The sequence below is a fragment of the Castor canadensis genome, chromosome 7 (assembly GCF_047511655.1).
Source record: "Castor canadensis chromosome 7, mCasCan1.hap1v2, whole genome shotgun sequence".
NCBI classification, from domain to species: Eukaryota; Metazoa; Chordata; class Mammalia; order Rodentia; family Castoridae; genus Castor; species Castor canadensis.
The window spans coordinates 46,064,467-46,091,831 of NC_133392.1; the positions used below are offsets into that span (position 1 = coordinate 46,064,467).

The window sequence follows — 27,365 nt, forward strand, 5'->3', positions numbered from 1 at the left end:
TTAATCAAATTTAAACCCAACATTTAAGGTCTGATTGGATTAAGGTGAAATGCTTCTCTTTTAACTGCAGCCAAAGTAAATTGCTCTTTTTCAGCAATATAACTTTATCCTAAACATCTATTTTTTTCACACAAAATGTTCATTAGTCATTAAAAAATTACCTTGCATAGCAGAGAAACTTTGGGTATTCGTAATGACTTATATTGTCCATGTACATCAGTGGATTTATCCTTTGAAAATTCATAAATCAATTCTTCTATTATTTATCATGTTTAATAACAACTTGACATAAAAATATGTATAATGATGGCCAGATGAGCATTATATAGAGAAAATTTGTAAACAATCCAAATATCCACCAATAATACATGTTTACACAGTGTTTATACATTCAATGAAATGATATGCAGTTCTAAGAATGAATAAACTACTGCTACAAGGAATCAAATTGATACATTTCCAGATAGGCATAATCTTTATTTAGTGATAGAAGACAGGATAGGGGTCACTTTGGCAGGAAAAAAGACAGAGATAATCATAAGGATGGATTTTTGAATTTCTGATTAATTATTGTATCTTGCAACAAGTAGTGCATATATAAGTGTGTTCACCATGTGGGTGTCTCAAGCTGTAGAATTATGGTTTTCACACTTATTGGTTTATGTGTTATATTTCCAGTGAAACCACTTAATTTTAAAAAATGAACAGAAAATTATTAAAATAAAACAATAGTAGAAATACCAAATGATGCAGCAATCATACTACTGAGTATCCAAAGGAAACAAAATAATTGTAGCAAAAGATATCTACACTCCCACATTTATTGCAGTATTATTTACAATAGCCAAGACATAGAATGAACCAAGGCAACTACTGACTGAATAATGGATACATTGACAAAAGATGGCATTTTTTTCAGCAATAAAAAAGAATAAATCAAAGAAAGATGTATAAAATATAAATTTGTATACATGTGTATTATACATATATGTACGTATACATGCATACACATATAGAAATTTAAATGTTTTCTGACTAGATGGAATTTAAATGTTTTACTTTCCTCTTGTAATGTTTATATATTTTCCATGTGTTCTCTAAAAAAGCTACATAGCTTTTATAACAAAAATATTTTAATAAATGCCATTTCTTTAAAAATTGTATTAGAGATGAAACCAGTTTAGAACAAAATGTGTTTCATAGTTGCAGTAGTTCCCATCTTGCCTGAGGGTGAACAAGACATTAAAATTGACCACTGAAACCAAAATCTAAGAAGGGTCACCCTAGGCTTGCTAGCTTCTCTTCAAGCTCCCTGATCCCATTTATGGCAGTCATTATTTTCTCACTGTATTTTTTTAAATTCTCATTCTTTATCCTATGACAAGTATGTTTTCAGATTCTTCTATGTCCACCATAAAAAACTGTGACCTGTGACTGGGTAATGTAGAGGAGAACTGCAGCACATAGTTGACTAAAAAAGACAGGCACACTGTTGTGTGCTAACAGGGAATGGTAGTTATAGACTACTTAGGCATATGTCTCCATGTATTAGTGAAGTTTACATGACATGAAAAATATCCATGTATCTGCAGAAATGTAAAGTTATAAATCCATATAGAATAATTCCTAGCTTATATGTTTACTGAAAACTCTAAAGACAAATCACACCAGAATCACTTGGGTAATCAACAAAATGCATATTTCTGGACTAAACATTAGCTGTTGACCATATTCCTTTGAACGTATTGACATATTTGTAAGTTGGTAATCTGGAAAATACACTATTGTAACATTTTTAGGTTGTTCTAAAGGATGGAAAAAGATATATTTCAATGTAGATCTATACCATGAAGCTGTTTATGCACCTTATTAAAGACATCCTTTAGTTGTTTTTTAACTAAATGAAAAAAAAGATCACTTTAAATTAACAGAACAGTGAATCAGCTAACTTATTTTCACAAAAATCAATGTAAAAGTCAATTTCTCTTATGCCAATTAAATTAAAAATTATCAAGCTAATAAACCTAATAAACAAAAAGCTATGTATTTCCTATCAAGCGAATTTTCTTATTGATTATTTCATCAGAAGTTGTATCAATTTACTGTTACACTAGCTGGAAGTATTTGTATTATAGTACTAAATACCACAATTGGTCACTTTTTTGTGGCACGTACTCATTTTAATTGTATCTTAGATTTTATTTTGTTTTAAATCATAGGTGAATTCCCTAAAATATATATGTTCTGCTCTCAAGCAATGTTGACAGGTATTTCTGCTGCAGCAGGCAGTTTGAATACTCATTTATTTTCATAAACCAGGATAGTTCTAAACAGAGACTAATATAGCATCTTCGGTTCAACAGAGCATGAGAAATGTGAGATATAATCACAGACAAGGAAAAACATGTCCACTCATTTCCAAAAAACATATTTCAATTCATAGGACATTTAATTAAAATATTTTATGATCTTCCTTTATTTTATATTATATACTTTGTTTGAGCCTATCAAGATAATTTAAGTTTTCAGAAACTAAAAGAACATAAAGATGTTCAGAATTTCAAAATGAGTTAATTCTCTGAATACTAAAGATAAAATTATGCTGAAGACTTTCTAGTGATATATGTCTAACTGAAAATAGATACTTGTGAATTTACAATAATAAAATGTGTACTCTGTGCAATTGAAAATAGAGAGTGGGATAATGTACTTAACTACTTTTTGGTCCATGTGGAAATATGTCCAGAGACATCTATATAAATTCATAACTTTATATGAACAGTTAATATTTAAAATATTACTTTAAAATGTTAATTTTAAAATGTTAACATTAAAATGTTACTTTAACTGGGAAATCTTGTTTAACAGTGAAATAGTGGAAGAAACTTAAACTTCACTATGTACAATCATTCTTATTGTGAATGAATATTTGAACTCTTTGTTTGGGGAAACAATAATCTTTTGCAAAACATGTTGCTATGTATGTATTTATACACACAAACACACACTCAAACATAAGTTTATGTGCACATCTGAATAGCGGATGCAAAGAATAAATGTAAAAAAACTAAAACAAAAGGTAAGTAGATTTATAATGTTAACATAAAATTTTTAATGTAAAAAGAATTTTTATGTAATTTCCTTTGTCAATATCACCAATGTTTCCATTGACAAATGTTGATAATCTAAACCTATTTTAAGTAATATATACTTTAGATGACGTTTTAATCCTGGTAAATGAATGGCAGTGCTATTTTTTTACATGAATTCATTATATGAGTCAAATGAAAAAACTCCCCCCTGTCAATCAATTTATTTAGAATCATCAGTGGTTTTGTAATCAACCTGTACTCATAAACAACAGAAAAGTTGTTTCAAAGGACCAGGGGAGTCACTGAAAAAAAAACTACACTACAGAATCACTGAGCTCTGGAGAAGTTTGAGTGGTCAGAGGGATGCTATCCTTTTCCTAGGAACTTTACTTTTTGGAACTTCTACCCTTCATGTAGCATTGTGTGATTGATCCTTGGGAAGCCTAGACAAGAGTATTGCAAATTTGAGGCCAACCTAGACTCCATAGTGAGATCCTATCTGAAAAAACTAATTTATTTTAACCTCATCATTAGGATCACTTCCAGTCCTAGTACTTCACAACTATTAAATGTAAAAACTGAATCTTCAGGAGCTCAGTAATTAACAAAAACACCCACAAATATATCATGTAACCAAATGAAAACCATGCAGATAACGGTGTGAAGAAATTATTAATTATTTTGGTTGAAAGTTCTTTTCAAAGCAATAGAGTACATTGGTTGTCACAAAATGATTTACAGAATTTTTCCTCATCATACCAATGATGTCAAAGTGTTGCCTCACAAAAAATTTCCATATATGTAAGTGAACAAATACAAAAAACATAGTCTATAAAAATATCATTGTAAATCAATGTTTGTATATATAATTGTATTCCTATTATTCCTTATTTTTTATCTATCATGCATGTGCAAAGAAGTTCTCATTTACATTATCTTCTTTCATGAAACTCTTAATCAGAAACTTAAAGTGATCATTTTTAGCAGAAGGGTCATTGTTGTCTATGAGTCTTTTACTAATTAGTGAATTATAGATACATTCTCCAATTACTTAACTTCAACTCAGAACTGCAAAACTGATTAAATAATTAATTGTGGAATACTACTTAAATTATATCTTGCTTTCTATTACTTAATATAATATTCTTGAAATTTATTCATTCATGTGTGACAAGTGGCAAAGTTTCCATTTTTGTATGGTAGAACTGGGGTTTGAACTCAGGGCCTCACACTTACTAGGCAAGTGCTTTACCACTTGAGCCATTAAGGCAGTCCTTTTTTGTGTTGTGTACTTTTGACATAGGGCATCACTTTTTTCCCTGGCTAGCATCATACCACAATCCTGATCTTTGCCTCCTGAGTAGATAGGATTACAGGGGTAAGACAATTGCACCCAACCAGAATTTCCTTCTTTATTAATGGCCAAATAGTACTATATTACTATATATGCATACACAATATATTCCACATTTTCTTTATCCATTCATTAGTTGATAGACAATTATGTGACTCCCATATCTTAGCTATTATGAATAATGTTTTAGAAAATGAACATGGAAGTGTAGATATCTTTTCAATGACTGATTTCATTCCCTTTAGATACATACTCAGAACTGATATAGCAAGATGTATTGTAATTCTATCTTTACTTGTTTGAGGAACGAACATAGTACTTTTCGAAAGACTAGACTAATTCACATTCCTGCCAACAATGTATAAAAGTTCCTTTTTTCTTCACATCCTCACTGACACTTTTTGTCTTTTTAATAATAGGTATTCCAGCAGGTCTAAGGTAATATCTCATTGTGATTTGATTTGCATTTTCTCATCACTGGTGATGTTGACCATTTTTCCATCTATTTGGAATCTAAAAGACTCAAACTTATACATGAAAAGAATAGAGTTTGTGATTGCAGAGGCTGAATGAGGAAAAAATGAAATGTTGTTCAAATAGTACAACATTTCAGCGATTCAGTATGAAACAAGCTTTAGTGATGTGTTCCACAGAGTGGTGACTAAAATCAGAAATACGGCATTGAATATTTTAAAGCTGCCTAAAGACTAGAATTTAAAAATTCTTACCACAAAAAGTTGATAAAGATTAGGGGTGAGGGATATGTTAATCAGGTTACTTAAATATTCCACAATGTAAACATATATTAAAACATCAAATTATACACAATAAATATACAGTATAGATTTTTTGAGGTGCCATGGACTGAACCAGTGTTTTGCACATATTAGGCAAGTTGTCTGCCACTGAGCTACCTCACCAGCACAGCAACATTTTTTGTATTTTAAAAATTATAATGAATTTAAAATAAAATAAATTTCAAAATAAATTCGATTAAAAATAAAAAACCTAAAGTGCCTTCTAAACTTGTAAAACAGGGACCGAAACCATCAACTTAATTTTCTAAGCTATTTTATCTCAATCCTACAACTAACTGGTTACCAAGCTCTCTGAATCTGATGCCAATGCATGTTGTGTTATGCAGTTATGCAGCAAAGGATAACTAATAGAATTTTATTTTGTTGAGTAAACAGCTACAAACGGGATTACTAGGTTTTATGAATAGTGTTTGTTTAAGAACACCTGACAGCGTGGCTCTTCACTTTATATTATATGGTGGGTATTCAATAGTTTGAGATGCATGTGTACTCAGAAATAATGTAGGCAGAGGTGCATGATTTCTTTAGAAGTCACACCAGGAATATTTCCATTGTTTATTAAGAAAGCAGAAAACAGAGTCAGAGAAATGTAACACTTTATAGGGCACTTATCATTCATCTATTTATTCATTAATGTTTTTTTTTTTTTGCAGTTTTGGGGTTTGAACCCAGAGCTTCTGCTTTCCAGGTAGTCATTCTATCTTTGCATCACACCTGCAGACCAAAATCTATTTCTTAAATAAGAAATATCAATCTCATTTTGAAGGTGCAATTGTTTTTTTCTTTATACTCCCAGATCCACTAATTCTTCAGAGAAATATTATTCTTACATATTTTGTCATATAGATAGAAATAGTCTTAAAGATGAGAAGTCAAATGGGGTAATTGGGGGTAGGGATATTACATATTGAACCCAGAACCTCATGTATGCTGAGAATACATTCTATCACTGATCTCTACCCCGTAGTCTGCTATGGCCCAGTGCTGTGGCCTTTTAATGGGTTCCAATTATTTAAGAAAACTCACGCAATCCTCTTTCTACATAGAACATTCCTTGAAAGTTTGAAATGAGTCTTTCATGTTTACCAATACTACAAATCATTAATGGTAGCTCAATGACTATTGTTGAATGCTTTAAGCATTCATATTTCTGTCTTACTCTGGTACCAGAGTAATACTGGCCTCCAAACTGAGTTGGGTAAAATTCTCTCCACTTCAATTTTTGGAAAACCTTAAGAATGAATGGTGTTAATTCTGGAAATGTTTGGTACAATACTCCAGTAAAGTCAATGAGTCTGAGGCTTATCTTGTGTGTGTGTGTGTGTGTGTGTGTGAAGATAAAAGTATTTTATAAAATTTTTTTGATGCCCTCACTGCAGAAGAACTAAAATGGAAACCTTAAAGTGACCAGAGGTCAATATGGGAAGGGGATTAGGAACTAGTGAAAAGGTCAGGTAGAGATGAATCAACTTGGGTTGTAACACATTTGTATATGGAAGCAATCCTAGGAATCTCTCTGTATAGCTGTCCTTAACTCAACTAGCAAAAACACTTTGTCTTTCTTATTATTGCTTATGTCTTCTCTTCAACAAAATTAGAGATAAAGGCAGAACAAGTTCTGCCTGGAAGCAGGGTGGATGTGGGGGAGAGAGAGGGAAGGGTAGGGGCAGGGGGGAGGAATGGCTCAAATAATGTATGCATATGTGGATAAATGAAAAAAAAATTAAATTTTGACTTTACTTTTTTATTTATTCATATGTACATACATTGTTTGGGCCATTTCTCCCTCCTGCCCCCCACACCCTCCTTTCCCCTCTAACCCCCCCTCACTTCCAGCCAGAACCTGTTCAGCCCTTTTCTCCAATTTTGTTGAAGAGAAGTCATAAGCAATAATAAGAAAGACATAGCATTTTTGCTGGTTGAGATAAGCATAGCTATACAGAGAGATTCCTAGAATTGCTTCCATGTATAAGTGTATTACAACCCAAATTGATTCATCTCTACCTGACCTTTTCACTAGTTCCCGATCACCTTCGCATATTGACCTCTGTCACTTTAAGGTTTCGATATTAGTTCCTCTGCAGTGGGGACATCAAACACTTTCAAGTTTTGGGTTTCCCACCTATCCCATACCTCCCATATGTACTCTCCCTTTAGCGTGTGACCCAAGTCCAACAGCATTGCTGCGTTTGCCCTAGATCTAAAGTCCTCATATGAGGGAGAACACACAATTTTTTTTCTTCTGACCTTGGCTGACCTCTCTCAGAATGATGTTCTCCAGTTCCATCCATCTACTTGCGAATGGTAAGATTTCATTTTTCTTCATGGCTGAGTAAAATTCCATTGTGTATAAATACCACATTTTCTTAATCTATTCATCAGTAGTGGGGCACCTCATCTGTTTCCATAACTTGGTTATTGTGAATAGCATTGCAGTAAACATGGGCTTGAGATGTGAGGCTTATCTTTGCTGAAAGAGTTTTTGATCTCTGATTCAATCTCTTTAATCATTAGAGACCTATTCAGTTATTTTATTCAGTTATTCACTAGTTACTCCTGGTATATTTATGTTTCTAAGATTTGTCCTTTCTAGTTTATTGAATTTGTTGGGAATAGAATTTTTCATAGGATTCACATCACAAATTTATATCATAGAATTGGTAGTAGTGATCTCCATTTTCATTTAGAATTTTAGCAATATTAATGTCTCCATTTATCTTCTTAGTTCATCTAGCTAAAGACTTATAAATGCTGTTGAGCTTCAAGGAATTAAACTTGGTTTTGTTGATTTTTTTTCAATTTTGTATTGTGTTTGTCTCTATCACAATCACTATTTATTTCCTTTTGTTAACATTGGGTTCAGTATGCTTTTTCATATTTTTTAGGTTCCAGAAGTTGTAAAATGGCATTGTTGATCTTGGATTCTTATTTTTCTTAGCAGTGTTTCTAATGATAAATTTTCCCTTCAGCACTATCTTTGCTGTGTTCCATGAGTTTCATATGTTTGGTTGTTTTCATTTTCATTAGTCATTGAGTATTTTCTTATTTCCTTTGGGATTTCTTCTTTAATTCTTTGGTCATTTTAAGAATCTGTTGTGTAGTTTCACCAAATGTGTGGACTTTACAATTTTTCTGTTACTAATATCTAACTTTATTCCCATGTGATCAGAATGAATACTTTATATGTTATCTCTTTAAGTTTATTGGGATTTAGTTTGTTTTCTATTACATCCTGAAAAATGTCCCATGTGCACTTGAAAAAGAAAGTTTTTTTTGTCTTTGTCAAGTAGAATATCTTGATAAGTAGATGAATATTGAAGTTATTAAATACTTTTGTAGATCTGTATCTTCATTAAATTCTATCATTCAGAATTTATGTCATTCAAAGTAACTATCAACTGTTTTGATAACTACTAGAAATGCAAATGCTTAAACTTGTGATATAATTTTTGCTTATCAAACCTTGCATTAAATATAATGTCTTCTGTCTCTTGTAATATTTTTAGATTTAAAGTTAATTTTCTGAGATGAGTATAATCAACTTTGTTCTCTTCTGGTTACCATGTGCATGGATTATCTTTTTTTTTTCTTCCTTATGTTTGTTCATAGTAGTACATTTAAAGTATTTATAATTTTTTTTGTATAATTAATGGCTACTTTATTTGTTACTACCATGGGAACTACATTTGCCATTCTAAAATTAAAACACTCCAGTTTGAATTTACATCCTCTTCAATAACATGCAAAAACTCTGCTGCCTTAACATTTCCATTCTTGTCCCTTTTGGTTGTTGATATCACAAAAAATTACACCCTTGTGCATTATCTGCAAAACCATAAGTTAGTAATTTTTAACACATCAGCCTCTTAAGTTATAAAATAAGCAAGATATGGTCAAAGTTATAATAATTCTAGCTCTCAGACTAATTCTTTTTATAAATATTTTTAAAATCATATAGATAACAAAAAGTAAATTTTACACATTGTTATGATAATACTGTTACAACTTCCTATGTATTTACTATTACAGATGACTTTTGGGCTGGCAGTAGAACACCCGCCTGTAGGTATAAAGCTATGGTTCAAACCACAGTGCCATCAGAAAGAGAAAATATACGAATGCCTTTTCTTTCTTTATATGGCTTCACGTTACTGCCTAGTGCTCTTTCTTTTCAGGTGGTAGCAGCCCCTTTGCATATTTTGCTATTGACAAGGAACTCCTTCATGTTTTATGTTGGAGTGTCTCAATTTCTCCCATACATTTGAAGGACAGTTCTGCTAGATATAAAATTCCTCAATATTTCAGCTTATTGCCTTCTGACTTCCAAAGTCTCTGATGAAGTATCTACTTGTAATCTTTTTTTTTTAATTTTTTTTTATCATTCACATGTGCATACAATGCTTGGGTTATTTCTCCGCCCTGTCCCCATCCTCTCCCTCTCCCCCCCATCCCCTCAATACCCGGCAGAAACTATTTTGTCCTTATCTCTAATTTTGTTGAAGAGAGAGTATAAGCAATAATAGGAAGGAATAAGGGTTTTTGCTAGTTGAGATGAGGATAGCTATACAGGGAGCTGATTCACATTAATTTCCTGTGCATGTGTTTTGCCTTCTAGGTTATTTCTTCTTTATCTAACCTTTCTCAAGTTCCTGGTCCTCTTCTCCTGTTGGCCTCACTTGCTTTTAAGGTAACTACAGAACAACATCTGAGACACCATCTCCAGGATTGGAGGCTGAGGGATGAGCACCAAAATTATTAAGACCAAAACTTTATTGCATTTGAACTTGGAGGTTTTTTTTAATATATATATATATTTTTTCCATTTATTTATTTTTTATTTTTATTTTTATTTTTTTAATTTTTATTTTCAATCTTCTATCTACTTGTAATCTTATGAAGACTCCTTTGTGGTTGATGAGTTGCTTCTACTTTACTGCTTTCAAAATACTTTATCTTCCAACATATAGTCTGTACATAATGTGTCTTTGATTTTAGCTTTGTAGGTGATTATATTCGTGGTTTTCACCAAAATTAGGAAACTCAAATCTAAGTAATGGCTTGAAAATATTCTCTCTGTCCCTTTCTGTATCTCTTTTACTCTTGGGATTTCTGCAGTGCATATGCTTATCTTCAGGATGGTGTCCCACAAATTCTTTAGACTCTATGCACTTGTATTTAATCATTTTTTGCCTTTCCATTCTTCAGACTTAAATGTCTAAATATTTGTTTTTTCATTCTTTTCATTCAAATTTGCCTTTGAATCTCTCCCGTGAATTTTTTTCACTTCAGTTGTAAATTTCAGCTTAAAATTGTTTTCAGGAAATTCTTTTTGAATTTGGTTTACATTCTCTTTTCATTGTGCCTTTAGGCTTCTTTTTATATTTCATTTTGTTCACAAACCCTTTATATATCAATATATATAGGATGTATATATATATATACATATGAATACTATCATACACACATTAATCATATATATATATGCACACATTAATACTTTCTTCAAATCTTTACTTCCTTCATAATTTTTAAGACAACTATTTTTAAAGACTTTGTGTAGCAGATCCACCATCTGGTGCTTTTCAGGAACAGTTTTTTTTTCTTTATTCATTTATTTCTACGTGCATACATTGTTTGGGACATTTCGCCCCTCTCCCCACCATCCCCTTCCCTCTCCTCCCCAGCCCCCTTGCTTCCAGGCAGAACCTGTTCTGCCCTCTTTTCCAATTTTGTTGAAGAAAAGACATAAGCAATGATAAGAAAGACAGGGCTTTTGCTAGTTTAAGGATAGCTATGCAGAGAATGCTATTTCTGATTTATAATGTGACATAGCTCAAAGCTATGTACTGTCTTTCATTTTTTTCTACATCAACGTTTGATCTAAATGCTCCTTCTACATTTCACTCTAATTATAGCTGTTAATCTATGCTAAATAATTCCTCCTCCTTTTCCTTAGAATTTTCCCAAGTTATTGCCTAGCCAATGAACTTTCTTTACAGGTCAAGCTCTTTATTATTTTCTTCCAGGTAGGCTTTCATTGACTTCTGCATGTCCAGGTGACACAGGCACCCTGTAAAAATAAGGGTTTTTGAATATTGACCCTGAATCATCTTAGGCTTTATTAGCTAAGTGGCTTGCATTTGTCCTGCTATTCTCCAAAACCCATGTGTATATTTTATTTTTTACATAATCCTTTATCCAATCCCTGAAAATATCAAATATTTATTATGGGAAGACTGCAATTACAAAACTGAATTAACAAACCTTCTCTATTATTTTCATTTTATTAGAGATTATAAAACTACATAAGTATCAATTTTGTATCTTTTTATCATGATAAAAATTTCTCAGGTATCCTCCTCAGGTAAATGTAAGGAGGGCGTTCCAAGCCAAGATATCATGTAAATCAAAGCCATTTCAAGTAACCTGTAAATTAGTTACTATTTGAGTTTAGTGCATCTTGCTTATTCATCTACACTGAGTTTGAAATTATTTCTACACGGCAGAGCTGAGTTGACATATTTAAGCATCTGAGTAAAGAAAATGAAAAAAAAAAAAACCCAAACAACTAGTTCTTGGCAAAGAAATGGTTAAAGCAAGACAAAACAAAACAAAACAAACAAAACACTACCAATTATTTGACTATTATAACATTTAGAAATCTAGGATGTGACAGCTGTGAATAGAGTAGTTCAGAAAACATAAACAAGTGATTTTAAAATAACCTGGAGAGTTGGGATACAGCTCAGTGACAGAGTGTTCAGCTAGCAAGCACAAGACTGGATTCAATCACAAGTGTTAAGAAAACAAACCAATAGCAACAACAGCAAATCATTTCTGAAAGATGTAATAAATTTATTTGTTTTTAAAACTGAATTTTAGATCCAGATGAAGTAGAATTTACCTTCTCTCTGGAACTATGGGCCAATTTAAACCATTCAGGTAGTCATTGATTACTCAGATTTTGACTGATACTTACCAATACTTATGGAATCAATCCAGTCACTTTTCTAAATGCTTAAACATATTTATCCACGAAATCCACCTCTTTACTCCTGCCTCTACAAGAGTGATACTAAATGAATGAGGTCTCAATATATAAAACTTATGGACACAATTCACAGTGCTGCTCCAGTAATAGGCTCAATTGAATGCTTATTAAAATAAATGAGATTTCACTTTCCGTGTAAGTTGGATAAGATCACAAGTATCTGTTCTGCCAAGTCAAAGGTTGCAGCACCATAACAAATTCAGTGCATAGGTACATATTTTAAAAGAACCCTTTGGAGAAAGAGCACTCTGCTAATTATAAGTTACTCTGGGTTAAAAAGATTAATTAAAGACTGTAGCATATATTTTCTTTTTAGAATGTGAACTACACGACTCCAGATTTCTTTAATTTGATTGTGAAACCTTTTTCCCATTGAGCATACTTACCCCATCTGGCCTGCCATCCGAAGCTGTGACAATGAGGATGTAACGATCCGTGCTTTCTCTATCCAGGGCTTTCCCTAAGGTTAAAATCCCTGTACTAGTGGCAGAGAAACAAACAAACAATAAGACACAGAGAGATATTAGGTCACAATGAGTATTCAGACTGCAGAGAAAAACTTCTGATAGCTTTATTTCCCTCTTAGCAACTATTGCTTGAGTACTTAAGATATATAATACTAGGATTCATGACACAAATTGAAAATGGCTTTTTAAGGCTGTCAAGCTTCTTGGCAATAATGATAAAATCCAAAACTGAGTAATATAACTGAGACAATTCTCTAGGGGGAAAAACAAGAAAACAAAAAAAGTATGTTTAATTTGTTCCAGAAATATGTCTGTCTGATTTGTGATTATTTCAAAAAGAAAAGACTCCATTATTCTTTAGTGGTGTCAATTGTTGTAGTCAAGGAATGGTTTCTTATAAATAATATATAGTACTTTCCTACTTGCTGTCATACGCACTCTCATTCTGGAAATGGAAACCACTTGAATTCTAAGTTGACAAATTCTAAGAATAAAAGTTTGGTTTTTTTCCTTCTTCATGATTTCGAATTAATAGAAGCCTCTTATAGAATATGCAGGGAATATTTTTAAATTTGTACATATTATGATTATTTTTGAAATTTTTTTTATATCTTTGATAGCTACAATTAAATATGTAACTGTCTTAAAAAGAGAAAACAGAGCAAGGTGCCAGTGGGTCACACCTGTAGTACTAGTTAGTTAGAAGGCAGAAATCAGGATCATGGTTCAAGGCCAGCCCATGCAAGTAGTTCTCTAGACCTCCATCTCCAAAATATCCATGGCAAAATGGGCTGGAAATGTGGCTCAAGAAGTATAGTGCTTGTTTTGCAAGTGCAATGTCCTGAGTTCAAACCCAAATATCACCAAAAAAAAAAAAAAAAGAGGGAACAGGTTGTACAGGTTGTAGATTTTACATTCTTTCAAGAAATTATAATTAACATTCATTCTCTCATTTTAGAATATGTAAGTACTAAATCTTTAGTGGACACCTAACAATTTTATCAGTTTGTTATTTTTTTTAATTTAAATAATTATTAATTTATATATAATAGAATATGAATTTTTGGTAAATTCTTTTTTTTTCAATACTAGTCTTTTCTATTTCATGCCCACATTAACTACTTCCAACTAATTAATACTTTATTCTCTAATGTAATTTTTATAACAGTTTGGTCACTTACATTGTTGTTAAAACATGTTCAATAAAAATTTTCTTGAAGTTTGTATCTGAACACTGATCATACTGTTTTCATTAAGTACCAATCAGCATTTTCTGTGGAAAAGTTTCTCTTAACATACTGAGACATTACAATACTCATTAAGCATAAAATCATAGTTTGTTTCTGATTGATTAAAAGGCTTAATTTTAATGCAAGTGCTTTTATTTTATGAGTGGAATTTAACCAATCACGCCACATGTATTAGCTGAGTACAGAGACTTAATGGCAAAAAATCAAAATCACAGTCCAAGTAACTCCATCTGTTTTATTTTTGCTGCTATTGATACAGACTGTAAAAGAGTCCTAGACATATTGTATACCTACGGAAAACTGACTTTGCTTCTTGTACATTTTAAATGTTTTGTCAAAAGAACTGAAAACCAATTCCCAGAGTGTGTTCACAATAATCAGGTTTGGATCAGCTCCCTACACCACAGATGGTTCAGATAATCTCATTCCACATTGACATTCAAAGAGATAAGTTAGACAATTATTGCTTCTGAGACTTGTTCACACGTTACTTAAGAAATGGGAAATCTAAGAACCTAGCCACACTACAATGAAAAAAAGAAAATTGGATTTTATTGTGTTCCTTTTTCATCTTCTGTTTAAAGTTTCTGTATTCCTGTTCCTCTTCTTTATTACTCTTTGAACATTAAATTAGAAAATCACTAGACTTCTATTTAGTATTATTATTTAAGGCCATCTGTTAAATAAAGAGCTAATTTTTAATGCTCTGGTGATTATTATGGAAAGAGTTCCTTACATAAGAAATTCATGCCTTCTCAACAAATGTTGTTGACTGAATGGGTGATCAGGGTATTTTGGAGAAAAGATAAAAGAGAAAAAACAGGTAGTGCCTTTTGGTATTTATAGCTGAAGGACTAGTTTATAGGTAAACGTGAGAATTCTTTCATTAGACCACAGAAATATCTGTGAGGAGGAGACTTACTATTAGCTGGATGGAGGCTATCAGTACAGGAAACACTAAGTTGCATTCAGGGTTGTAATAAAATCTGTAAGTCATTATATTAATCACACATAAGCATCACTTCTATCAAAACATCCATAACAGTGTTATTTAAATTTCACAGAATTGAAAACATATTGATCAAGAGTGATAGTAAAAATGTTGACATAAGCAACTCGAAAAAATGGTCTTACAACAAAAATATCAAAAACTCAAAGTCAAATGGGCAGAATGAGAATCAGCTTTGATTGAAATCAGGAGAAGAGTCAAAGATCTACAGAAACCAAACAAAATCAGTATCAAGGAAAAGATAACTTTGAAATGGTTGAAAGCTTTAAAGGCAAGTATATTTGCTTTGTTAAAATAAGCTTTTCCCCAGGATGATCTTGAAGACAATAGCTAAAGTTCTCAATGTGACAGCCTGATCTCTATGGAAGGAGGACAGTCATCCCTATTCTCTAAAATTTTGTGGCCCTCTAATCTAATCTGTCTTGGGCTGCCTGAAGATATAATATCTAAGGCAAAGAATAGGCCACAGCCACCCGAAGAAAGAGATTAAGACTGAAGCAAGTAACAGAGTACTAAGATCCCAGTATAGAAACCTGGGTGCAGAGTTTCTTGTGAAATTAGGACATTCAAAGAATCTTGGGGGATATAGACCAATAAATAAAGTTGGGAGTCCAAAAATAAACCCACATGTCTATGGACAATACATTTTCAACAAGAACGTCAAAAACATTCAATAGGAAAGCAATCTTCTTTTTTTAAACAAATTATGATATGACAATTGGAAATCTACAGGTGAAAGAATTAAATTCGACTACTTCCCAACATATGCAGGAAATAACTCAGAATAAATATACGAAACAAATCTCAGAAAACCTCCCAAGGAAATACAAGGTATAAGTATTTATGACCTTGGTTTTGGAAGTACACTGTTAAGAAGCAAATGAAAAAATAAATACATTGGAAAGCTACTATACCTCATCCTATTCATCAAGGAAATGCAGGTTAAAGTCAGAGAAATATCACCTCACACTCACCATGGTAGTGGCAATTAAAAAAAATAGAAGTACAAAGCAAGTAAAGTAATATAACAATAAATATCAAAAATAACAAATGTTGGCACAATTGTGAGGAACTTGGAATATTCATATATTGTTAGTGATAATGTAAAATACCTCAGTCAGTTATTGTTGAAAACATTTGGCAATTTCTCAAAGCATTAAGATACAGAATTATAATATGACCCAACAATTCAACTCTTAAGTATATACTAAAAACAAAAACAGAAAAATGTACTGAAATACATGTTTATATGTAACATAGCAGCTGAATTAATAATAACAAAAAGGTATGAAAGCAGCTCAAATAGGTGGGCATGGTGGTATATTACTGTAATCTCAGTTGTCAGGATGCTGAGGCGAGAGGATCTCAAATTTGAGGTCAATGAGATCCTGTCTCAAAAAAAATGCCCAAATGTCCAATAGTTTATGAATGAGTTAGTTAATTGTTGATTACACATGTACTGGAATATTCATAGAAAGGGAAAGCAATGAAGAACGAATATATACTATTAAATGGACATAAGGATAAGTGAAAGGGGCCAGACACAAATGTTCACATATTGCATGATTCCATTCCACTCTTCATTCTTTCATACTCCTTGCTCTCAGGCCACCACTAACTCAAATTTTTTCCGTGTAAATTTGCCTGCTCTGAACACTTCATACAAATAGACTCATATAATTCGTCCTGCTTTGTGATTGAGTTATTTCACTTGGTATCATTTTCAAGGTTCATCCATGTTGTAGCATATTTCAAAATTGACTCCCTATTATTGACCCGTTATGTGGATATGCAACATTTTATCTATTCATTTGCAGAGGAATATTTGAATTGTTTCTACGTGTCATCAATGAAAATAATTATTAACTTTTTGTGCAAACTTTATATAGGTATTTACCTTCATTTCTCTTTAGATATGAATAGAGTTGCTGAATTACAGATTGCATATGATTAATTTTGGTTAATTTTGCAGATGGTGTTAGGTAGAGATCTAACTTGATTCCTTTCAATGTTGTCCAGCTTCGTAGTTGTAAAGATAATTCTTTAGTGATTGGGTAAGTATGGCTCCACTCTTGGGTGAATCAATTGATCTTAGATACTAGGAGTTTCTGGATTCCTAAATCTTAAAATGTTCCTTTCAATAGTTTTCTTTCTTTAATGATAATTATAAATTGTAGTGGTTTATATTTTGATGTTATTTTGAAGAAAAATTCAAATAGTTGAGTCTTTCTTTTTACTTTTGCCTGAGACAAGGTCTTAATACATAGTAGCCCAGGTTATCCTTGAACTTGTGATCCTCTTGCCTTTGCCTCCTAAGTGCTGGGACTAGAGGTATACTTCACCATGGATGATGCTCTTCCAGTTTTCAAATAGTTTATTCATCTTTGATACATAAATGTGTGAGAAATATTATTGTTTACAATTTCCCAAGGATTGCTAGTTTTAAGCTGTAAAATTCTGTAACATGTAAGTGTTCCTCAGAAGACCAAGTAATACATCCATGATTCTCTTGAATTAACACCATGCACTACATGTTCATCTGCATGAAGATGTGGTGAGCTCTTCTGACAAAACTTTCACTTTATAATAATAATTATTATAATGATAACATCAAATAATATTGATATCTAATACTTAATTGCATAATAACTACACAGAAAAATATCAGCAATATTCAGGCCAGAGCCTTTGTTTTTGGCAGTACTGAGCTTTGAACTCAGGGCCCTATGCTTGCTGGGCAGGTGTTCTTCAGCCACATCTCCAGTCCTTTGTTGCTTTTATCATTTTTTAGATAGGGTTCCCCATTTTTGCCTGGGATTGGCCTTGGATCCTCCTGATCTCTCAACTTTTTCATTGAGATGGAGTCTCACTAACTTTTTTCCTGAGCTGGCCTCCAACTTCAATCCTCCTGATTTTTGCTTCTCTATTAGCTGAGATTATAGGTATCAGCCACCACACATAGCCCTGTCAAGCCCAGCTCTTTAGTATTCACATCTGATTCCACTACTGTTAGCTTTGTATTACATAGAGAAAGCAAATGATCTCTAGAAATCAAAATGCAATTTTAATGCCTTTTCCCAGTTTTCTTAATAGTTACGATGTTGTCAGAGAGGTAAGGAAGAAATGGCTCTGATTTAGACCTCAGAGAAGGTTTAGCATGAACATGAATTCTTATTTTTTGTCCTTTTTAAGATTTTTATCTACATTAATCAGAAATGGAAGGATGGGTATTGATTTCATCTTAAATGAGTATGTAATACAACTTACTTTAAATCATTCCCTTCGAATGAATAGTTTAGTGCTAAGTTACTTTTTATAGAAATGTCCTTGTCATAAAGGCATTTCATTAATCCAGGCTATGTCTGCAAATGAAATGTTTCCACCTCAGTGGATTTTACTTAGTAAAAATGTTTAAAATAAATAAATCATCTCTTGGGTAAGTTGTCTGGGTTCAGAATTAGCCTCTGAGCTCTCATTAACATTCATAGAAAAAAAAATTAAGTAAAACTACAAACAGCTGAGAGCCTCTGATTAGAGTCCATTCTCCTGCTAATATGACATTGTTTAGCATTAAAAAGGGGAAATGAAGTTATAAATCATTTCATTTTTAACTTACGTTTCTGAAAGATTAAAAACCCTTTGAGGATCTCCATTCTCAATGGCATATGTTATTGGATCTCCCTCTCGATCAGTTGCCTTAAGGTAAGAAAAACACAATCAGTTGCCAAGTAATTTATAAGAGCTTAAAACTAATAGCACAGAAGATCTGTATAGTGTTAAAAAGCAAAGATCAAAGTATGGCCTTTGATACAGAATAAAGAATTTCATATTGAATCCCAGTATTTCTGAAAATTCACAAAGTCTTACCTGGTGGAAAACTGTAGTAATGGTTTTCTTAAAGTTTACCTATATGACTTAATTTAATTAACTTAATTACTTTATTTTATATGAGTTTATAACTTCAAGTATCCAAATGATTTAAATGCTACACATGGAAGTGTTAAGAAATTGAACACATTTTTTTTCTTGTCAAAATGCATCAATATAATATTCAAATTAACAAAATTCTCTTATTGCCAGAGAGCCTGCATTCAGAATTTGACACCACTTATCATTTATGTGATTATTTCTCAATTTCTTTATTTATAAAAAGAGGACTAAATAATACATGTAAATAGAAGTTGAGGGGTTTAATTAAAACAATGTATGTAAAGGCTCACACTTGGCATACTGTAAAGCTTTCAAAAAAATTAACTATTTTGTTATGGTGGTTTCTTCCTCACCTAAGACAGAGAAGAGAAAACTTGTAGCTTTTGAAATTGTATTCTGGGTTTCTCTTCTCCAAAATCCAGATCTATGGTGCAACCTTCAAAAACATTTAATAGTTTCCTTTCCCAATGGGCAAATAAATCTCCTTTTAGAAATTATTGATGAAAGAGAAAATCTGGATTATACGAAGGATATGCAAGCTATTTGTCTAAACATGACCTTAAGGAGAGGAGAAATATGCAAGAAAGGACTAGATAAATTTTATTTATACATTACTGGCCAGAAAGAGACACCAGCTTCTCTACTGATAGCCTTTGACCTGTGGTTGGCAGGACACATGCAAGGAGAAGTGGTGTGGATTCCTTTCAGTGACAGGACAATAATTGTCCCAGACAATCATGTCTAAGTATGAACGGCATGTCCAGATGGGCAGACTTTGACAGATGACATGTCCCTGGTCATGAAACATTCCTATCAGCTACCAAAACAAATTAATGGCCAGTTTCTCTTGGACCACATGAAACCTAGAGTCCAGAGACAACTGAACAATATCAATTCAGTTAATAAAAAACTAATAAATATTCATTATGTGTCAGTTTCTGTTACAGAAAGCTTTGTAGGTTTATGAAATATGTGCCAGACAAAAGTACTTCCTCCATGGGTTTCCTTCACATGCTTCAATGACATGACAACTTCCTGTATTTTATCCCATATTGTTGACAACTTCTCATTTTTCTTTGTGGATTTCTCCTCATTTATGGAAAAATTTAAGAGTGCTCCAAAGATTGCACCTGGACTTCAATGTTTTGTGGCCTCACATAAGAATATTGCTTTAAATATTGTGTTTGTGCTGAAGACTTTCACACAGACATCTCTAAGCCAGCTTTCCTCTCAGCTGCAGACTTAAATACAATTGCCTGTTGAATCACCCACCAAATGAATAAATATACGACCTCAATTTGAAATATTATAACTCCCCTATCCTGCTCTTTCTCTGACCAACTAAAATAAATACAAAAGCTTATTGTTTTAATTGCTTCATCATCTCTGAAAATAATTGCAACTCCATCCTCTTACTTTCTCAAGCTTCTATTTCAAATTAGTGCTCGTTCTTACTTTCCATTCTAACTCATTGGCAAGTTCTACTGTTCTATCAAAAATACTTGCTGTTTCTGGCTGTGTCTGAATTCCTTCCCTACCATATCTTCCTCATGAATTGCAGTAGTAGCCATTTTATTAACAGACTAGCTTTGCCCACAACACACTCAATATTGTCAATTTTAACTCCCCAGACAAATTCACCTTTATTTATGGATCAAAATGTTATGGAGGAAGGGTAAATGATATTGCATTCTTGCATACATATACAAACATCAATAAAAATGAAATAAAAATAGCAAAATACTAAGAAATCAGGAACCAGAACAAAATCTTGCACATATTCTACTTAAGTCTAAATTTGCAATTTTAAACTTCATTAAATTAATTACAATGGCATCTTTAGAATTGAAAATAAGGAAACAAAGAATTTTTAAAAATTTACTTACTACTACTAACAGTTGATGCCTAAAATTTTCCTGTTTTCTGTTTGTAGAAAAAAGATTAAAAGGAACTATAAAGATATTCAGTTAGCTTTTTGAAGAAGCAGTGAATTATATTATACCTGGAATATATATTTTGCCAATAAAAAGTTTATACTAAATATTTCCTATTGTTTTTCACTTTTTCAGTCTTTTTTACTTGTTCTATTCTTATAGATATTATCAAGTTATTTTTGTTTGTTCATTGGTATGTAGCTATTTTTCCCTTAAAAGACAATTTATCATCTTAAGTTTTCATAAAAGTAAGAAAAAAATACATTTTGAAAAATAATAGCTCCGTGTCAACAACTATGCCTAGATTAATGTTGATTCTTTTAATGTATAATGGGTACTCTAATCTGCAATGTTTCGTAGAATGAAAGCACTGTGAATGCTGTGCAATTTTATTTATACAAGTCATTGTTATGTGATGTTAAGAAATACTAGTCCCTGAGGTATCTTGAAACATTCTCAGGTTTCATTTGGCTATTTAAATTCTTCAGGCTTCTAAGGATTATGTTAGTATTTTGCCCATTTCATTCTTATGAAGTTGTGCTCATATAAAAAATTTGAAGGCCCAGGATTTATTTTATTTATTTATTTTTTATATCTTTTATTCATATGTGCATACAATGTTTGGGCCATTTCTCCCCCCTTCTCCCCACCCCCTCCCTTCCTCCCGCCCCCTCCCTCTTCCCTCCACTCCCTGGTTTCCAGGCAGAAACTGTTTTGCCCTTTTTTCTAATTTTGTTGAAGAGAGAGTATAAACAATAATAACAAGGACTAAGGGTTTTTGCTAGTTGAGATAAGGATAGCTATACAGGGAGATTCCTCACGTTGCTTTCACGTACTTATATGTTACCTTGTAAGTTGATTCTATTCGAACTGACCTTTTCTTTATTTCCTGGTAAGGCCCAGGATTTATAAGAAAATGCTTATTTGCTTGTTTGCTTCATGTCAGACAGTATGTAATAACTGTGTCAGAGTCTGTATCAAATGATGTGATCATTAGGGAGGATTCATAATTTCTCAGTCAAAAAGTAAAGGGCAATGGTATAATCTACATCAGAGTTCTGAAATTTATCCATTACATGTGTTAGCACTTGAATAAACAACATGTATCTCTATTTGCTAATATCCAAAGAGGAGAAAGAATGCATAAAAAGAATAATTGGAAATATCAACAGGAGCAATGATCCTTCAAGTATTAAAATTTGATTATGTGTGTATATGTGCTTTAAATATGTTTCTACAAACATTTTAAAATTGTTTTGAGTCTAATTAACCATCTCCAACTGAATGTATGTCAGCAACTATATTAAAACTTCAGTCTTACCATGACTTTATTGGTAAATAGAAAATGCAAAAGACTTCAATTATATTACAATTCCATTTCAGTTAGAGTTCTCAAGTATTTACTTAATGAATCATGCATCATTTTAAATCCAGAAGTAGTAGAAATTGTTTCATCTTGAAAATGGGGAACATAGGTTATTCAATATTTTTATGAACATAACAGACAGTAATTACACCTCCTTAGTGCATAAAGCATTCTCTAGATGTGTAGATTTGACAAATTAAGTCAGAGATGACCCATGTTTTCAAGGTTTTTAAAAAGCATGAGGGCAGTTATCACTCTTGGGCTTATCATGGAGAACATTGGGAGATTTGGGTTGAACCCGCTCATGTTTCCACCCTGGCTTTTACCATTTATTATTCGGCAAGTTTACATAAGTACAAAATGAGGGAAATAATGAGAATAAGTTTAATATTCACTCATTAACTCAACAAAAATATTTATTTATGGTCAACACTGTGTTTAACACTGAAGGTCAGCAGTGAACACAAACAAAATAATCCTGTTGTTGTGTGTCTTACATTTCAGTGAGGGAGAAAAAGTAAACAAAATAGTAAATGAAAATATATAGTTTTCAGATCTTAATGTCTTATTAAAATATAAAATCATTCAGCAAGAACATATAGAGAAGGAAGGGTGAGGTTTTTCCCTTCTGTATTACTGACCAGAACAGCCTTATTGAAAGTATGAAATTTTGGCAATCACTTGAAAAACCCTGGAGAGGATTCATGTGGAGGACATTACAGGCGGAGGGCACCACATGTGAGGAGGGCATAGGAGGATCCTGTCTAGTGAGTGTGAGGAATGGCAAACATGGAAGATAATCAGCTTTGTCTGACCATTAACCTCAAATTAAATAATTGTGTGATGTTTACTTAGAAGAGCCAATAAGGGATGGAATTTATCCATTGGTTTGCTGGTATATGTTTAGCAAGATGACTGATAAAGCTAGCCTTCCTCTTATCGTTTGAAGGGCAAATAACAGCTTTGAAAATCAAAATAACAACTCCTTCTAGCTGACTCAACCAGATTACATAATGCATCTGATTCTGAGTCATCAATTTTTCAGAGGCACCAAATGGGACTCAAAAATATTAATCCTAGACACCAGAATAAAAAGGAAAACTTTAAAAAAAAACAATCTTCTCCAAACTAATATTCTGTTCATGTTAAAGACAAACTCAGTCATCAAATACCATCTGGTAGACGCATTTTATGCACACAGAATGATTCTACACATTTCACACGACATTAAGACAAAGTATCAGCCCTTAGGGATTCTAAAATAGATAAAAATCAAAGGATTTAGATGATCTTTTCTTTTTTTCACTTAGCCAAACAAGTTCTGATTTATGTTATTAAAGTACTTGAGCATAAGAATTAAAGCTTGGAATTTAGAACAACATTCCCACAAAAAATATCTGTGAATGTGCACCCCTAGTATTTAATCATTGGTCCTGTAATTAAGTGTGTTTATGAATACATATCAGAATGAATTAATATCTGTACATTGTATTTATGTCAAATACTGTTACTTTGTCATTTGATTCTGATATAAAACTCTCCCTCAAAATAGGCTTAAGGAAAAAAGGTCAGTTTATACAATATTCCAAAAATATAAAGTAAATAATAAAATGCAATATTCAATTCTTGGTCTGGTATGGTAGCTCAATTCTACAATCCTAGCTACTTGAGTGACAGAGATTGGGTAAATTTCAGTTAAAGGCCAGCACAGGCAAAAAGTTTGTGAAACAGTATTTCTATGATGGCTGGGAGCTGTGGCACTCACCTGTCACTTAAACTACATGGGGAAATACAAATAGGATAACGATGGTCCAAGCCAGCCTAGGCATAAAGTGAGACACTATCGCAAAAATAACCAGCTCAAGAAGGCTGGTGAAGTGGCTCAAGTGGTAGAACACATGACTAGCAATAATGAGACCCTGAGCTCAATCTCCGGTAGTGCCAATAAATAAATAAGTAAATAAAAATAAAAAGAATACTATATCTAGCAAAGCTATACTTGATAAATGAAGGAGAAATAAAAACTTTCCAGGACAATCAAAAGCTATGGGATTCACCACCAGACTTGCCATAACAAAGATGATTAAGGGGATTTGATCATCTACAAGTAAAAGAAAGGCAAGGATCATGATAAAATCATGTGAAAATATAAATTCACTAGAAGAGCAAGCACACAAAAGAGAAAAAGTAAAGAATCAAACCTTCTCAGCATTCAAAAAAAAAAAGAACATAAAGACAAATGAGACAGAAGAAAAAGAACAAGAGATACTCAAACTAATTAGAAGAAAGGTAAGAAGATGCCAGAAGTAGGTCTTTTATGTAATAACTTTGTATATTAAAGCATAAATTATCTAATTGAAAGATGTAAGCTATTAGATTTTTTTAATTTTTAAATAAAACCTAATAATATGATCCCTATGAGAAACTTGCATTGTAGTACAGGCACACACAGACAGAAAATGAAAGGATTTGAAAAGATTTTGCACTCAACAGAAGTTAAAATAGTATATTTATGTAAGATAAAATAAGTTAAACACCATAAAAAGAGACATAGGAGGACATTATGTAATGATCAAGGAATCAATTTGATTGATTGTAAGTACATATGCACCTAATACCAGAGTGCACAGTTTTACAAAGCAGCCATTGTTAAATCTAAGGAATAGTTAGGTTCCAAAAAAGATAGAATAGTCTAGAATTTCAAAAGACTCCTCGTTTTTCTATGGATATACTGTTCAGACAAAAAAATCAGCAAAGAAATAATGGAATTCAACTATCCTTCAGACCAAATAAACCTAACAGAGTATTTCATTAAGCAGAAAAAAATCCACATTCTTCTCGTGAGTGACTTCGAGGTTCTCCAGAACAGATCATATGAAAAGCCACAAAACAGAACTCAATAAATGCTAAAAAAAACCTGAAATTATATCATATATCTTCTCTGACACCAAAGAAAAAAAAGTATAAATGAATAACCAAAGTTAGCAAATGTTGAAATGAACAAAAAGTAAACAGTATGCTATTGAACAAATAGTGGGTTAATGAAGATACTAAAAAATATTGTAATATATAAAAATGGAAACTCAACATATCAAAGTGTATTGCACACAGCAAAGCAGTACTTACAGGAAAGTTAGTAACAATAAATATCAACATCAGAAAAGAGAAAAAATAAGCTAATGATATATCTCAGGGAACTAGAAAATCAGTAAATCAGTAGAAATTGAGCAAGCTCAAATTTAGTAGAAAGAACAAAGCTCAGAGCAATAGTAAACAAAAGAGAAATAAAAATTACTACATAAGATCAATGAAACAAGGCATTGTTTCTTTTCAAACAACAGAATAGACAAACAGCTACAGTAGGAGAGAGAGAGAGAGAAAGAGAGAAAGAGAGAGAGAGAGAGAAATGATGTCACAGGTGAAAAGGGAGCCATTACAAATGATACCACAGCATGGATTGGCAGAATCAACATAGTAGAAATGGTTATACTTCCTAAAGCAATTTACATGTTTAATGCAATTCCCATCAAAATCCCAATGACATTCATCACAGAGATTGAAAAATCTACCCTACAGTTAGTTCATTTGGAAACACAAGAGAACACAAATAGCCAAGGCAATACTCAGCAAAAACAGCAGTGCTGGCTGTATCACAATACCAGACTTAAAACTATATTACAAAGCAATAGCAGTAAAAACAGCATGGTACTGGCACAAAAACAGACATGAAGACCAGTGCAACAGAATAGAGGAACTGGATATGAATCCACACAACTATACCCACCTTATTTTTGACAAAGGGGACAAAAATATACCATGGAGAAAAGACAACCTCTTCAACAAATGCTGCTGGGAAAAGTGGTTACCTATTTTGAAGAAACTCAAACTAAATCCATGTCTATCACCCTGTACTAGTATCAACTAAAACTGGATCAAGGACCTTAATATCAGACATGAAACTCTGAAGTTAGTACAGGAAGGAGCAGGAAACACTCTAGAACAAATAGGTATAGGCAAGGACTTCCTCAATACAACCCCAGTGGCCCAGCAACTAAGAGAAAGAATGGCCAAACGGGATTTCATAAAATTAAAAAGCTTCTGCACAACAAAAGAAATGGTCTCTAAACTAAGGAGAGCACTCACAGAGTGGGAGAAAATATTTGCCAGCTATACATCAGACAAGGGACTGATACCCAGAACATACAGGGAACTTAAGAAACTAAACTCTCCCCAAATCAATGAACCAACTAAGAAATGAGCAACTGAACTAAATAGAACTTTCTCAAAAGAAGAAATTCAAATGGCCAAAAAACACATGAAAAAATGATCACCATCTCTAGCCATAAAGGAAATGCAAATCAAAACAACACTTAGATTCCACCTCACATCTGTTAGAATAGCCATCATCCAAAACACGACCAACAGGTGTTACAGAGGATGTGGGGAAAAAGGAACCCTCATACACTACTGGTGAGAATGCAAGCTGGTATACTCTGGAAAAATATTTGGAGGCTTCTTAAAGATCTAAACATAAATCTGCCATATGATCCAGCAATCCCACTCCTGGGGATGCACCCAAAGGAATGTGACACAGGTTACCCCAAAGACACCTGCACACCCATGTTTATTGCCACGCTATTCACAATAGCCAAGTTATGGAAACAACCAAGATGTCCCACTACTGACAAATGGATTAAGAAAATGTGGTATTTATATACAATGGAATTTTACTCAGCCATAAAGAAGAATGAAATCTTATCATTTGCAATAAATGGATGGAACTGGAAAGCATCATTTAAGTGAGGTTAGCCTGGCTCAGAAAACCAAAAGTCCTATGTTCTCCCTCATATGAGGTCTTTAGATTTAGGGCAAATACAATGATGTTGTAGGACTTGGGTTACATAACAAGGGAAGAACATATATGGGAGTTATGGGGTTAGAAAGAAAACCCAAAACATGAGAGCATTTGATGTCCCCACTCCAGAGGAATTAGTACAGAAACCTTAAAGCAACAGAGGTCAACACGAGAAGGGGATCAGGAACCAGTGTGAAGATCAGTTAAAGATGAATCAACTTGGGTTGTAACACATTTGT

General features: G+C 32.7%; 1 protein-coding gene across 7 annotated transcripts in view; it reads right to left on the bottom strand.

The window, feature by feature from the left end:
* The window catches only part of Pcdh15 (protocadherin related 15), a 1,704,270-nt gene that overhangs the window by 270,718 nt on the left and 1,406,187 nt on the right, over window positions 1–27,365 (bottom strand). For all 7 annotated transcript variants that reach the window (XM_074078885.1, XM_074078880.1, XM_074078883.1 and 4 more), the window contains 2 exons: window positions 18,658–18,737; window positions 12,702–12,795 (listed from right to left, as the gene is read on the bottom strand). In XM_074078885.1, the coding sequence (XP_073934986.1) occupies window positions 12,702–12,795; window positions 18,658–18,737 (174 nt within the window). The remainder of the gene's footprint in view (window positions 1–12,701; window positions 12,796–18,657; window positions 18,738–27,365) is intronic.